Source organism: Rosa chinensis, chromosome 2 (assembly GCF_002994745.2).
Source record: "Rosa chinensis cultivar Old Blush chromosome 2, RchiOBHm-V2, whole genome shotgun sequence".
NCBI lineage: Eukaryota > Viridiplantae > Streptophyta > Magnoliopsida > Rosales > Rosaceae > Rosa > Rosa chinensis.
The window spans coordinates 20,508,384-20,521,954 of NC_037089.1; the positions used below are offsets into that span (position 1 = coordinate 20,508,384).

General features: G+C 38.2%; 1 protein-coding gene across 1 annotated transcript; it reads left to right on the plus strand.

The window, feature by feature from the left end:
- The first annotated feature begins 1,695 nt into the window (after positions 1-1,695).
- Positions 1,696-3,847, plus strand: LOC112189904 (1-aminocyclopropane-1-carboxylate synthase). Its single transcript, XM_024329288.2, has 3 exons — positions 1,696-2,064; positions 2,169-2,461; positions 2,560-3,847. Exons 1-3 carry the CDS (start codon positions 1,918-1,920, stop codon positions 3,542-3,544), a joined length of 1,425 nt encoding a protein of 474 aa, XP_024185056.1. The 5' UTR covers positions 1,696-1,917; the 3' UTR covers positions 3,545-3,847.
- The last annotated feature ends 9,724 nt before the right edge of the window (positions 3,848-13,571 follow it).

The following is a 13,571-nucleotide window of genomic DNA, read 5'->3' on the forward strand; positions in this document are numbered from 1 at the left end:
AGTAGTGTCTTCCCCAGTATCGAGTGATCCACCTACTATCCTCAATAGCAAGACAAAATCAACGCCGGAAAGGATGAAGAAAGATATACCTCAATACTGACCCGTCACTCACTTTTAGTCTTTTACTGATTCAAATCTTTCAAAAAGTAGTTAACAAATTAAGAAAATTTTTGCCAAAGAAAACTGAATTGAAGAAAGCTACACCATAATACTGACACATCGGTCACCTACTTAATTTGTCCCATCAGATATACAAAATCTCTGTCCCTATTATTACCTGCATATATTTGTAATGAATTCATGTGTAAGTGCTATTTAACTGTTTATCACATCCCTTAATGGAACAGCTAGGACTAATAATCTATGCCAATTAAGCAATTACAATGGTAATGGGTTTAGAAATCAGGTAGCAGAAACTAAGGGCGGGACTGTGGGTTACAAGTTGTTAAGAGTCATTATTGCTTGCTTTAATACTTTCCTAATCCACCCACTTCAATATTTTTTTCAGCCTATGCTGCATTTCTTTAGGTAGCTCTATCATTTTCGTTAGAAATGTATTGAAAAAGAAACACCAGTCCCGTCCCCACTGGCCAAGAGGCAAAAGCATTTGTCATGCAAATACGACTAGCCGCAACTGATCGATTTTCGGCAGTTCGATCATAGATTTGTTACACTATTTTAAGTATTTCATCAATCGGTGATGTACTGATGTAGAAGCAATATATATGAATCGATCAAATAAGAGGGCAAAAGTTAACAATTTAATTTAAAACGTTTTGTTTGACTTTGCGTTTAGTCCAAATGATAAAAAGGTAAAGAATTAGGTTATAATTATACTAGATTAAGATAAACTTGTACAAATTATACTTGTTAATTTTATTTTTTTTCATTATTACACTTAAGAGTACTAGAATTATGAGTTGGGTGGATATTCCTTGTTTGTATTTTGTCATTAATTAGTTTCAGGTAGTATTTGTTTTATCTTTACCTATTTATCTTTTGTTTCATCATATTTTTTTATGGCTAAACTATTGATTGCTTTCTTCAAAACTCATATATTTCGATAGATAAAATTGTAATAAGTAGAATTAATGACTCTTCATATGTTTTCGATAAATAGTTCTTACACATAGAGGGAGAGAGGGAGGGAATGACTCTTCATATGTTTTCGATCAATAGTTCTTACTCTTAGAGAGAGAGAGAGAGAAGCCTCTTGTTCTCACCAGATTTTCAAGTGTTTGACTCCAATAAAAAGATTGTTTGCACATTAGGGTTGTAAACTAGGCAAGACACAAGAGCTTATAAGAAAAAGGTTAAATAGTGTTGAGAAAAATGGCCGACAGTATTAGCTGTGGTTACTACAGTCAAGCAGCATATGGACCCGGGGCACAGTCTTGGGTCGGACTTGTGGGTCACTTCGCCCATTTTCTACGATATTTGCTTGTCGGTAAAGGGTTTCTCAACAAAACTAGACCCTAGTCTTAATTTTTGTTTCTTTGTTTTTTCACTATTACACTATTACAGTATTAATCATCCCATCAATTCTTAATTAAACAATTCCAATTCCACGCGAGCTCGTAGATGGTGCAGAACACTCCCTAAAAGAGTGTATGTTCAGTTTGAGTAAAACTCGGGGAGTGTCAAAGGACTCTGCTCCATATCTTTTCTTTGTTTTGGGGACGGTGGAAGGAAAGCGCGTGCAATTATTATCCTGTTGATTAGATTAGTTCATATTAAGCAAAATCGAGAGGACATCCCATAATTATAATACAACTTGCTATATATAGACCACCATCTTCACTCCAACACCCAATAACCATCTCCAACATTCTAATCCAAAACACAAAACAAAAACCTCCGGTCTCTCTCCCTCTCTCTGTCTCTCTTTGATATTTTGCACTTTATACACAGAGCAAAATGTGCATGCTGTCAACTAAGGCTACGTGTAACTCCCATGGCCAGGACTCCTCTTACTTCCTAGGATGGCAGGAGTATGAGAAGAACCCTTTTCATGAGGTCAACAATACCAACGGGATCATTCAAATGGGACTTGCAGAGAATCAGGTCATTAATATTTTCTTGCCAAATCACCAATTATTGTTCCTTGACGTACGTACACTCTTGAACATTTCTGACGTTGTACGAACATGTTTAAATTTCCTTTACAGCTCTGCTTCGATATTCTCAAGTCGTGGCTGGCGAAGAATCCAGACGCAGCCGGATTCAAGAGAAACGGAGAATCCATTTTTGGGGAGCTTGCTCTTTTCCAAGACTACCACGGCATTCCCGAATTCAAAAAGGCATTGGCGGAATTTATGTCTGAAATCAGAGGAAACAAAGTGAGCTTTGATCCCAACCACTTGGTCCTCGCCGCCGGTGCAACCTCAGCCAATGAGACTCTTATGTTTTGCCTCGCCGAGCCCGGAGAAGCATTTCTTCTTCCTACTCCATACTACCCAGGGTACGTACTCGTTTTTGTGTACAATACTTCTAAAATATTTAAGTTTTATATATACTCAACATACAGTTACTGATCTTAGTTACTTTCATTTCTTCCAGATTTGACAGAGACCTCAAGTGGCGTACCGGGGTTGAGATTGTACCCATTCAGTGCACTAGCTCTAATGGCTTCCAAATTACTGAAACCGCTCTACAAGAAGCCTACCAAGAGGCCCAAAAGCGTAATTTGCGAGTCAAGGGCGTTTTGGTCACCAACCCATCAAACCCATTAGGAACAACAATGACCAGAAATGAGCTCAACATGCTCGTTAGCTTCGTCGAAGACAAAGGCATTCATCTGGTTAGTGACGAGATTTACTCCGGCACAGCTTTTAGCACCCCAAGCTTTGTCAGCGTCATGGAAATTCTCAAAGAGAGAGAGTGTGACGAGAATGGTTCCGATGTTTGGAACCGAGTTCATGTGGTTTACAGCCTATCCAAGGATCTTGGTCTTCCGGGTTTTCGAGTTGGTGCCATTTACTCCAACGACGACCGGGTTGTGTCTGCCGCAACAAAAATGTCGAGTTTTGGGCTCGTCTCTTCCCAAACTCAGTACCTTCTCGCTGCCATGTTATCGGACAAGAAACTCACCAAGAACTACATCTCCGAGAACCACAAGAGGCTCCGACAACGGCAAAAGAAACTTGTATCGGGGCTTCAGAAAGCCGGCATAAGCTGCCTCAAGGGCAATGCCGGTTTGTTCTGTTGGGTGGACATGAGGCACTTGCTCCGGTCCAACACCTTCGAAGCCGAAATGGAGCTTTGGAAAAAGATTGTCTACGAGGTCCGCCTCAATATCTCTCCCGGATCCTCGTGCCATTGCACGGAACCCGGTTGGTTTCGAGTGTGCTTTGCTAATATGTCCGAGGATACTCTGGACCTGGCATTGCAACGCTTGAAGGCCTTTGTAACAGAATATTACAATATCCCCGAGGTGAATGGACACCACCAAACTATCCACTTAAACCACTCGAGAAGACGGTCACTCACCAAGTGGGTTTTCCGGCTATCCTTCGACGACCGCAGCCCTATCCCCGGTCGTTGAAAGATAGTCTGGTTCGACCGCCACGAAGGCGGAAATTGTTAAAAGGAAGCACATTCTTAGACAACATTATTGGCTGCTGTTTTAGCCAAAAAAAATTTGGCTGGTTTTTGCCATTATTGTTGTTATTCTTTCAAATGTACGTAGAAAAGTGCACTCGGTCCAGCTTATGGATTTGAAGTGGCTTTAGCTTCATTTGCAAAACTAGTTTGATGGGTCACTATGCGTGGTATGCACCAGATTTTCTTAGCGTCTTCGAAACCGTAATGGAATTGTGATTAATGACGATGTTTTATGTTTAATATTAATTCAAGACAATGTTGTACTACGTACTGTATCTCAGAGATCCATTGTATATATTTATTCCAAATCATGTGAATTCAGTGTGAACTTGCATCTGTTGCTTAATTGCCAATTGTCATATAGAAATAGCACAAGTAATGCCGCCATCGTAGTTTGTGGCTTCAGAGTTAAGACGGTGTCGACGCGTTGGTCGATCTCCGTAGCTTAACAATTTTCAAGCCGTCTGAGTAGGAAAGTCTACTTTTAATAGCTTCTCTTTGCCCCAGTACTTTTTCATAAATTATAGTTTACGATGTGATCGATGAAAGAGTTTGTGTGCGTTAGAGGCTAAAGAGTCAGAAGACAATTAGCAATCGATATGTGTGGTTAGGGTTCCACTTAGATTCCATACATGTGTTCATTAAAAATTGAAAGAGAGAAATGCAAGTGAAGAAAGTTGAAACCTTTTGGGAATGTTCAAAGGTGGAATATAATCGTCACTTCGTCAGCAACTACGTAACTGAGGTGAGGAACAGTTACTTGCAAGAAAGGTAAAAATAATAATAATAATAAATAAATAAAGTCATGATTAAATCACTTTGTGAACTTTCTGGCCGGGTAGGAGTGATATGAGTGCTTCAAAAGTTTGTCTTCTACGGAGAGGCGCGGGTTCGGCCCAATGAGGTGTCAGGTGTCTGCTTGATCTCTGAATATTATTACAAGTCACTTTTTTGTTTTTGGTCTGATATTACAAGACACTTTTGAGTCACCACTAGTTAGCTATGATGCATTTCGAGAATATTGAAAGAGTAAATGTTGAGATAAACTTTAAGAGTGTCTTCGGCTTTTAATTTCCACAAATTAGAATTAACTTTCAACCAAATTTTTGTGTTATCATTTTCTTTCAACTTTCAGAGAAAAAAAAATAGTAACTACTTCTTAGGAGAGATTTTCTCTCTCACCCTAGCTCTCTACGGCGCCCTCGCCTCCTCTTCTCCTAGCTTTCTTCTCTACGTCTCTCACTCTCAACCCTCACTCAGCCACATGGCCTCCATTGATGCTATCACCGCTAACTGTGCTGTCTCCCTGGCGCTTGCAGAGGGAGGTAGTGCTCATAATTTTGGGAGAATTGGTGGCGGCCTTGTTCGTCAGTCTTTCAAATCTTTTCTGATTGGGAAGCCTCTGACCTGCCGACCGGTCAACCCTACTGCCTTCAAGGCCCATCTCCTTTGTATCTAGATGGAAATCACTCTGGTGATGTTGAAGAAGAAGTCAGGCAAGCTACTTGGGCGTAGGAACAAGATCGAAGCATTGCCCTAGCAAGAAGCCGAATGTCGCTGCTTTACGACTCTCTTACCCTGCAGTTACTGGTAATCTGGTATTGATCCCAGCCTTAGTGACAAGGGCAAGGGAAAGCTTTAGGATTTTCCAGGTTTCCTTGCCTAATACTAGAAGTTGAGTCTTCTAGTACTTTCATCTTAGTTTCCCTAATTGTACACCAATCGAGGTCTCTAGGCAGCTAAGTTACTACTTCATGGGAAGTTGGTAGGGAGGATTTTCTTTCTTGTGGTTAGGCTCAATAAGTGAGCGAATGTGTTAACAGTGAGGGTCACATGTCTTTTGTCTGGTAGCTTATACCATTTATGATTTTGCTGTAAGACAGCATTTGATGTGCGTGCCTTCTGGCCATGGATAAATGAATGAAGTTATCTATTTTCTCTAAAAAAAAAATGGTAACTACTTCAATCCTTTATAATTATTGTCTTTCATCTTGTTCTATGCAAGGTTTATATTTTTTTATCTTGCCTATTCATTTATTTTATTAAAAGGATGTCACCGAGGTACCATTAATAGACCAGAAAAATAAAAGGTAGAGTAGATGCAAAAACAAATCGAAAGGTAAATTTAAAAAGAAACATATACAAGACTACATCCGAGTGTACACTACATGAGTTATTAATGGAGGAGCAAAACTTGGTACTAGTGGTGTAACTAGTCTTGTAATTCCAAAGCTATGATTCAAAATAATCAATTGTTCGTAAAACAGAGAGTAATTTTTCACCGAAAGATCTAAGCCGGCGAAGGTTGTTAGAACATATTCACATATTCATATTGACAAACAATTGTTGAGTCACAAATTACTTATAAATTTGTGCCCCAAAATTATATAAATTGATCTATCTTCTATGTTATTTTACCCTCTTTAATCCATTTCTTCACTTGTAAATTTGTAGGAAACCATGAATTGAGAATAAAATGACCATTTGAGGCTTGAAATGTGAAGAATTGGAGTAAGAAGAAGAAGTCATGGAATTTGGGCGAAAAATGCAAATCGGGTTTTCCAGCGACTTTTCTGGCCAACTTTTCCGGCAATATTTTCTGGCCAGCAGCCACTCATGGAGGACTCTTTGTCCAGCCAAGGAGGACCATGATTGTGATCCCACAATTTGAAACTCAAACATCTCCTTACACCTTGTCTTTTTTGTCACATTGCAATCTTGGGACCATTTGGGAGACAAAGATGTAAGAGCATCTCTTGCACATTTTGGGACCAAAGGGGGCATAGCTGATCTAAACTGGCCAAAGCCTAATCTTCATGATTCTTGACTCCATTCCATCATCTAGATCTCACCAAGACATCCCATTTTCTCTCTACAATACCACACCACCATTTCCACCTCTATAACCGCTATTTCCACCACCACACTCAATTTCCCACCAATTCCATAACGCTCCATCACCACAAATCATTACTAGCTACTCTTAATTTCACCATTCCCACATCATCAAGAGCTTGGAGCAAGGAGAGTGAGACATCCGCTAGCTAGCTCATGAGCTTGGAGACCCATCTCCACCACCACTTTTAGCATCACCAATAGTCACTCTTCATTCTCTAACTTTTTACTCTTGACGTATCAAAGTGTTGAAATTTGTCTATCTAGTTATGAGTGAGTACTGAATGTGTTGGGGTTAGGGTTAAAAGCCCTACCCAATCTTGTATGATATTGATGTGAATCCTATTTTTGAAGCAATTTTCCATTGCCATCTGCATATGCTAAATCAAAATGTGAATGCTTATATTTGAATTTAACTCATTTAAGTATAATGCATTTGTCATCTCATGATTAGTGTTGAAATTAATTAGTAACCTATAGACATTAAGAGCATGAAAGCACACCATGTGTGCATGTGAGGGTAGTGAGTTAAAATCACCTAGACCTAGAATTGGTTTGCTTGCTTGGTTATCTAAACTCTAATCTTTATGCATCTAGGAACAATGAATTGAAATTTACCTGGTAACAAGATTTATTCTTAGGTAGTTAATTCTGGACTTTCCCGGTTTGAATTGATAAAATCAAAGGAGTTTAAGCCTTAGTACTCTTACCCGGATGCTAAGAGGGTAATTGGATATTTGGGATTGCATCACTTGTAGTTTGAGCATCAATGCATGCAAAAGTGGCTATATATGATGGACAACCTAAACACTAACTTCCATCCATTTGATAACAACTTGTTTAGCTTAGCTTAGTTTACTTTACTTGCTCTTGTTGTTTCAATTTGAATCAAAACTATTCCCAACATCAAATCAAATCTCTACACACCATCTTGCACATATTCACCAAATGAACTTTGATTCACTTGTGAGCCTTTATTTGTGATTATTCAATTGCATAATCTTTCTAGTTTTTCTCTAGGTTTTCCTTAGTTAGGAAAGGATTTACCAATCTCGTGGGTTCGACATCCTTACTTAATCCCATATTCTATAACTTGTACCTCTTGCACTTGAGGGTGGCTGTAATGCTAACAACAATCTTTTGGACCGAAACATGACCAACCTAAAATAGTAAAATAGCTTGAGACCCAGGTAGAAAATCAAACGCTTGCTTTTAATCCACCAAAAAAAAAAAACAAAACAAAAACTTGCCGAATAGAGCAACCGCAAGCCCACTCATATCTAAGCAGCTCTAAACCTTTCTCCCAGCCGCTATCAATGCCATATCATGGAGGGGTAAGCCGCAAGTCACCACCCCAACTAGGGCCAGCCCTGAGGGCTACCGCCTGAGGCAGCCGTCTCAGGCCACCGGTTTCCAGGGGGCCTTGGAGGTTTATTTCTTTATATATGTTTTGTAGAGTATATATATTTTGTTTGCTACCAAAAACATTCAGTGACATGTTGCTCTAGTGGTAGAGTTGTTGGTTTGTAATTGAACCAACTAAGGTTCGAGCCTTGTATCTCATGTTTGTTTCTTTTGAGTTTTTTTACCTTCTCCTTTTCAACTTTTTTTGCTTCTTTTTAGTTTTCCATTTCCTTTTCCTTTTCCATATAAAAACAGACAATTATTTCATTTTCTTTTCCTTTTTCATATCAATAATTAATTCATTTCCTTTTCTATATAAAAATTTTGACCAAAAATTCTATATATTTATCATGTTTAACAATTTTTTTTATTTCAGAAATTTATTTACAAATAAAAATTCATATGTTTTTGTTTTGTTATTAATTCTTCGCAAAATTTTGTACTTTTTTTGGCGCTGTGTGGGCGCGCGCGCACGTTTGTGTGTGTGTGAGGCCACAGTTTATTTCTTTGCTTAAGGCTATTAGAATCTCAGGACAGACTCTTACCCCAACCACGATCGTCGTCAACCCAAACCCATAAAGGGCTGGATATTTCAGCAATATTGCAGTATAGGTTTCCACAAACCAAAACATGAATGCCAGGACATCACCAAACCGCACCACAAACCCTTGGTGGAACAAGAAGAAGCCGAGCACATTGGGCAATTGGGAGAGAAGATATATAGTAGCAACACCATTGCTGGTGCTGTAGGTAGCCTCCATGAAGGAGAGGTCGGATGCACAATAGCCCTAAGGGCACCGTGCACAAATTCTGCAGAGATCTTGCTAGCTCTGCTAGGTTAATTTCTTTTGTTTATTACTATTGCATTTTTTGTTTTTACCAACGGTTAGTCCTTTTCTTGTCCCATGCATGATGCAGGAAATTTTCTCACTGGTCACTAACCTGTCAGTTATTTAATTACAAGTATATATTAAAAGATAATGGCAAACTAATTGAGTGATTTGATAGTCATAGATATTAGTCAAAGTAAATTCAGCATGCTATAGCTAGTTTCAAACATGAAGCTGAATTCACTACCTTCGAAACAAAAGTATCATGCACCAGCTCTTATTCCCGCAATTTCTGAGGTTTTAAAACATACAGATTATCGATTCAATCAGCGACTACCAAATTTTTGTTTTGTTTACTTTGACTATCACATGATTACTTCCTAATTTAGTTTACCCTAATTCGCTTAGGATCAACAACCACTTCGACCCCATGTGACAGGGACATTAAAATGTTGCCACCCGTTGTTGACATTATGATATATCATATTATAAAAGTGCATGAGAAAAATAATAATGGAAAAAAAATGTCTTACCCATAATATAATGTTTATATTAAAGAATAACTTAGTTCACCAACCATGCATATTTTATTTCCAGATTACAGTTTGGTTATGAGGATTCTTTGTGGTTTCAGAAATATAACTTCCCCAACGGCCCATGATCTTTGCATGTGGAAGGAATTAATTTGTTAACGCTCATTATTAATGACGGAAAATATATTAGTAAATTAAAATTTGGTATCAACTAAAATATGAAAGTCGGAATTTTGGTCGATTTCAATCTCCCTTCTTGTTGACTATATGCATGTTCCCTCAGAAAACCTGGTTTTCTGCATTAATTTATACAATTCAGTTCTGATTAACTAATTCTGTTATAAAAAAACCGAGGATCATCAACTGGAAGATCTCAGGTAGGTCTACCCATTATGATTGAATTTTTGATTAGTTTTAACGTAGTATCTCCATTCCTTGTAATCTCTATTATTAAGATCTTTCAACGCGGTTTCGTTAAATTATGTTCTTCAACGAGAACATCCAATCAGATCCTGGGCGGCAGATGTGTAATATATATATGCTTTAGAAGTTTTGAGAACCCTAAAGCTTATATCAGATCCAATCATATCACTTTCTTTTAGGACCTCTAATCCAATCGATCACTTGGTCATAAAGAAACATACACACTTTAAAGACTTAATCTTGCTTGGCCAGCTTTGGTGGAGGTAATTGAGCACAGCAATGGCCGAAGATTAATGATAATTTTTACTTTATGTTTCACACACAGGTTCATGTGTCCAGTCTGTGGGCAGTGCCTACTGGGTTTGAGAGTCGTCGGAACATTAGAATTTCGTCTACGTTCCTATTTTGTTATTCGATTCCTCCTTCTCACGCAATTAAAGAATCAAATTGTAACAGAAACAGGGGGGAAAAATTGCCCTTTAATTAATATTTAATTAAGCTGAAATAAACCGATTTAGGCACCTAAATCAGCAAGTACAGCCAACTCATTGGCTTTAAATGCAGACATGGAAAAAAATTTCACAGACATGAAAACCTTTGACAAATGAAGCTGTTTCTCGACAAAGTAACAGACATAAACATTACGATTACCCCAAAAGCCATAATGTCCTCTTTACAAATATCATATGGGGACATTGACAAGAAAGCTAAAGAAGAAATTAGCAAAGGACTGTCTACATTAAACTAATATAATTAGAAGGATAAGATGATGTTATTATCTTCACTAATGGGTTTTCAACAGATTATGAATTGGGGTAGTTTCTTCGGTTGACATCAGGATATGACAATTTTGATTACGTGCGTATGGGTGACATGTGGGTTTCACATGAGCGAAGGCCATGCCAGGGTAGCACATGGTAGGGGAACATAGAACACCTGCTGGTATATCAATTTCAATTCTAGAAATGTAGGCTGTGAATATTGAAGTGGGTAGGGTTTTAGGGTTTTGTTTGGAGGCTTAATGAAAGGAGCAACCTGGTATGCCCTCCCCTTGCCCATGCTCAGAAGGATGGAGACAATGAGGGTCACCATGAACATGGCTCATTACCTCACTGATCTCATGGCACTAATGCCTCCTTACCCACTTCCCATACCAAGAAATCTTGTATATATCCTACACTAGCTGCCAGGTCTTATGAGGCTCCACAGATAGATAGACATATAGATCAGCTGTGTTGGAATCATTATGTGAAATGATGATTGGACAATGAGATATTTGTCTTCATGTACTGGGCATATGATGGAACTGTTTTGTAATTTTCCACTAATTTTGAGCTGTTTTCGTTCCTGAGCTGAAGCCTCTCGCTCTCTTGATTATCAGCGGGAGAAATTAATCAGGAATAATGGGTATATACGAATCAGAAACTTGAAAGTGACTGTTATTTTGAAGTAAGTTCTAGTTTTCTTTTCCTGTACGTACAGTTGTTCATGCAATACTTCTTGTAAATATTTCAACAGGAATTAATTAAAAGGAAATTTTATGACCAAGACGATATAATTGACTAACGCATACACTACACGATACAAATTAACACATAATTATTAAGCAGCAGAATAATCAAAAATAAGATCATATATTCCCAAAGAATCCATCTTGGATGCAATGTTCTGCTCTTTACAAATAGTCTTAGGCTCCTCTTACAATGGAACTAAACGATTTGCTCCTTTTTAAGTGTTTATGAGAGGAGGGAATTAAGCTTTATATTCTCTGCGAGACAGTTGCATATATATCGATCCACTAGGCTTTCCCAAGACATCAACACGCAAAAGCACAAACCTTATTCATGTCCAACTTGAACTTGAATTGTAACAGTTAACACTACACACAATAGGTTTCTATAGTGTATTAAACTTTTATCACATAAAGACTTATAGATAGACAACCGACTATTCTTATAAAACACAGTTTCTTAGCCTGCAAGTCTTTATAATTACTGCCAGAATTCTTAGCAGTATGTGAAGGTCTAAAAAGCTGGCCTATTTTTCATCAATGGGATGACTTTGCAGGATATGCTCATTGACAAATGAGGTAATGACCAATATGTCTGAGAATTCAGTAGAGGTCATTATCAACAATGAACCAAGTCGGACTGAACGACCATGACTTCTTTGTTTTCCTTTGCAGAAAGAACCTGCAGCTTGCCATATATAATTTTTGTCTGGCCATGTTTCATTCAACAGGTTTTCTCATCGACCATGGAAATTTCCAAGAAACTCTTCTCCAGTTGTACTAAGAAAGGTGCAAGGAATTTAAAGATTCCCATACAATCTGCCATGCACTCATGGGATGTGTAGTACTATTGCTTTTTCCCACACATGTTGTACGTGCTTTGTTCAGTTTCTGCGAGATTGCTTCCAAAAGTTGCAGTGATATCCCCGATATCCCGCCAAGTATGGTATGTGCTTTTCATGAAGCTGGTAAAAAAGGCAATTAAGCAGTGCAAGCCCAAAGTAAAGCTTAGCTAAACTTTCTGTTTAGTGGCATGGCCGGGTGAGGGTCACAGTTATGTACGACGGTCCCCAATTGTCAATACATAAGGCATCAACTTTCAAATTCGCACTCAAAAGCCATATGCTACAAGAGGTCTGCCACGTCATGCTACTATCACTGACTTATGACTTGGAAGGTATAAGTAAATATACGTTTGCTTATGCAATCTAGATTTAAGATTCATCTTTTCAGTATAATTCACTGACCTCACCGTTTAACAACTTAACACTAAGGTATTAGTATTACATTCATCATATCCTAGCCTAAACTCTGTTAAGAGACACAAACATATGTAGTGGAGACTACGAAGGATAAAACTCTAGCAAATAATAATCATTAGAGTAGACACATTTAGCTGAAAATGATAGAAAAGTTAACTAATAGATCATATACAGTGCTAACTATTACTGTTGTAATTACTCTCCAAAACTCAAAAAAAAAACATTTCATGGCATGCAATTGTTCAAGGCAGCTTGAAAAAGCTAATAATAGCAACGAAATTGCTAGACTCGGCCAATATAATTAATCAACTTTTTTTTTATTTTTTTATTTCATAGTGGTTTGCATACTTTACGTTTGCACGTACATCAACCTCACCTGAATTAAACCCGGAATAAATCAGTTCCAATCAATTTGACTACTGACCTGCCCAAGCCCAAAAGGTCCATTAGTTTTGGGTACCCAAACCTCAACCCAATAACTAATTTGGGCACCCCTAGTTTTGGTGGTTTTGAATGGAGGAAGAACCTATTTTAACATTTCAATCTTTTGGGTCGGCAAATTTCTACTGAAGGTGTGTACAAAAGCCCAAAGGAGTCGAAAAGAATTGGACCAATTTCTACTCCAACAGTCAAACTGTTGGACCCAAAAGCAAAATCCTAAGTAGATCACTGTCAGTATTACTTATCTGGTCTCAAAATGGGGGTGGTTTTTGCAAAGATGGGCAACCCAACAAGAAACTGGAAGTGAGCTGGTCCAGTGCTCTGACAATGGAATAGTTGTTGGATGGTTATGCTCCTGGCTAATTAACCTGATCAATATCTTGACTCTTCAGTAATCTTCATATATTCCATTACTCATTAGATAAAGAAAAAATAAATTTGCTATTTAAACATATACGCGTTTAAGAATAGACATATATATGAAAAAAGAATGATTTAGAGCGGCCAACCTCGGGAGAGAAACCCTAAAACCCCCAAAGTCAGGTTTTTTTCCACTCCAATATTCGATCTCGTCCGGCGGCTCCTGGACCGGTGCTGGCCTCCGGGCCTTTCCATTGTCTTGGGGTTGCTGCCGGACGGGCTTTCGATCCAATTTAGCCTGAGAATCATC

Coding starts and splice junctions, on each gene's coding strand:
- LOC112189904 (XM_024329288.2), top strand. CDS start 1,918: ATGTGCATGCTGTCAACTAAGGCTACGTGTAACTCCCATGGCCAGGAC. Junction 2,065..2,168: donor TGGGACTTGCAGAGAATCAG/GTCATTAATATT, acceptor TTTCCTTTACAG/CTCTGCTTCGATATTCTCAA. Junction 2,462..2,559: donor CCTACTCCATACTACCCAGG/GTACGTACTCGT, acceptor CATTTCTTCCAG/ATTTGACAGAGACCTCAAGT.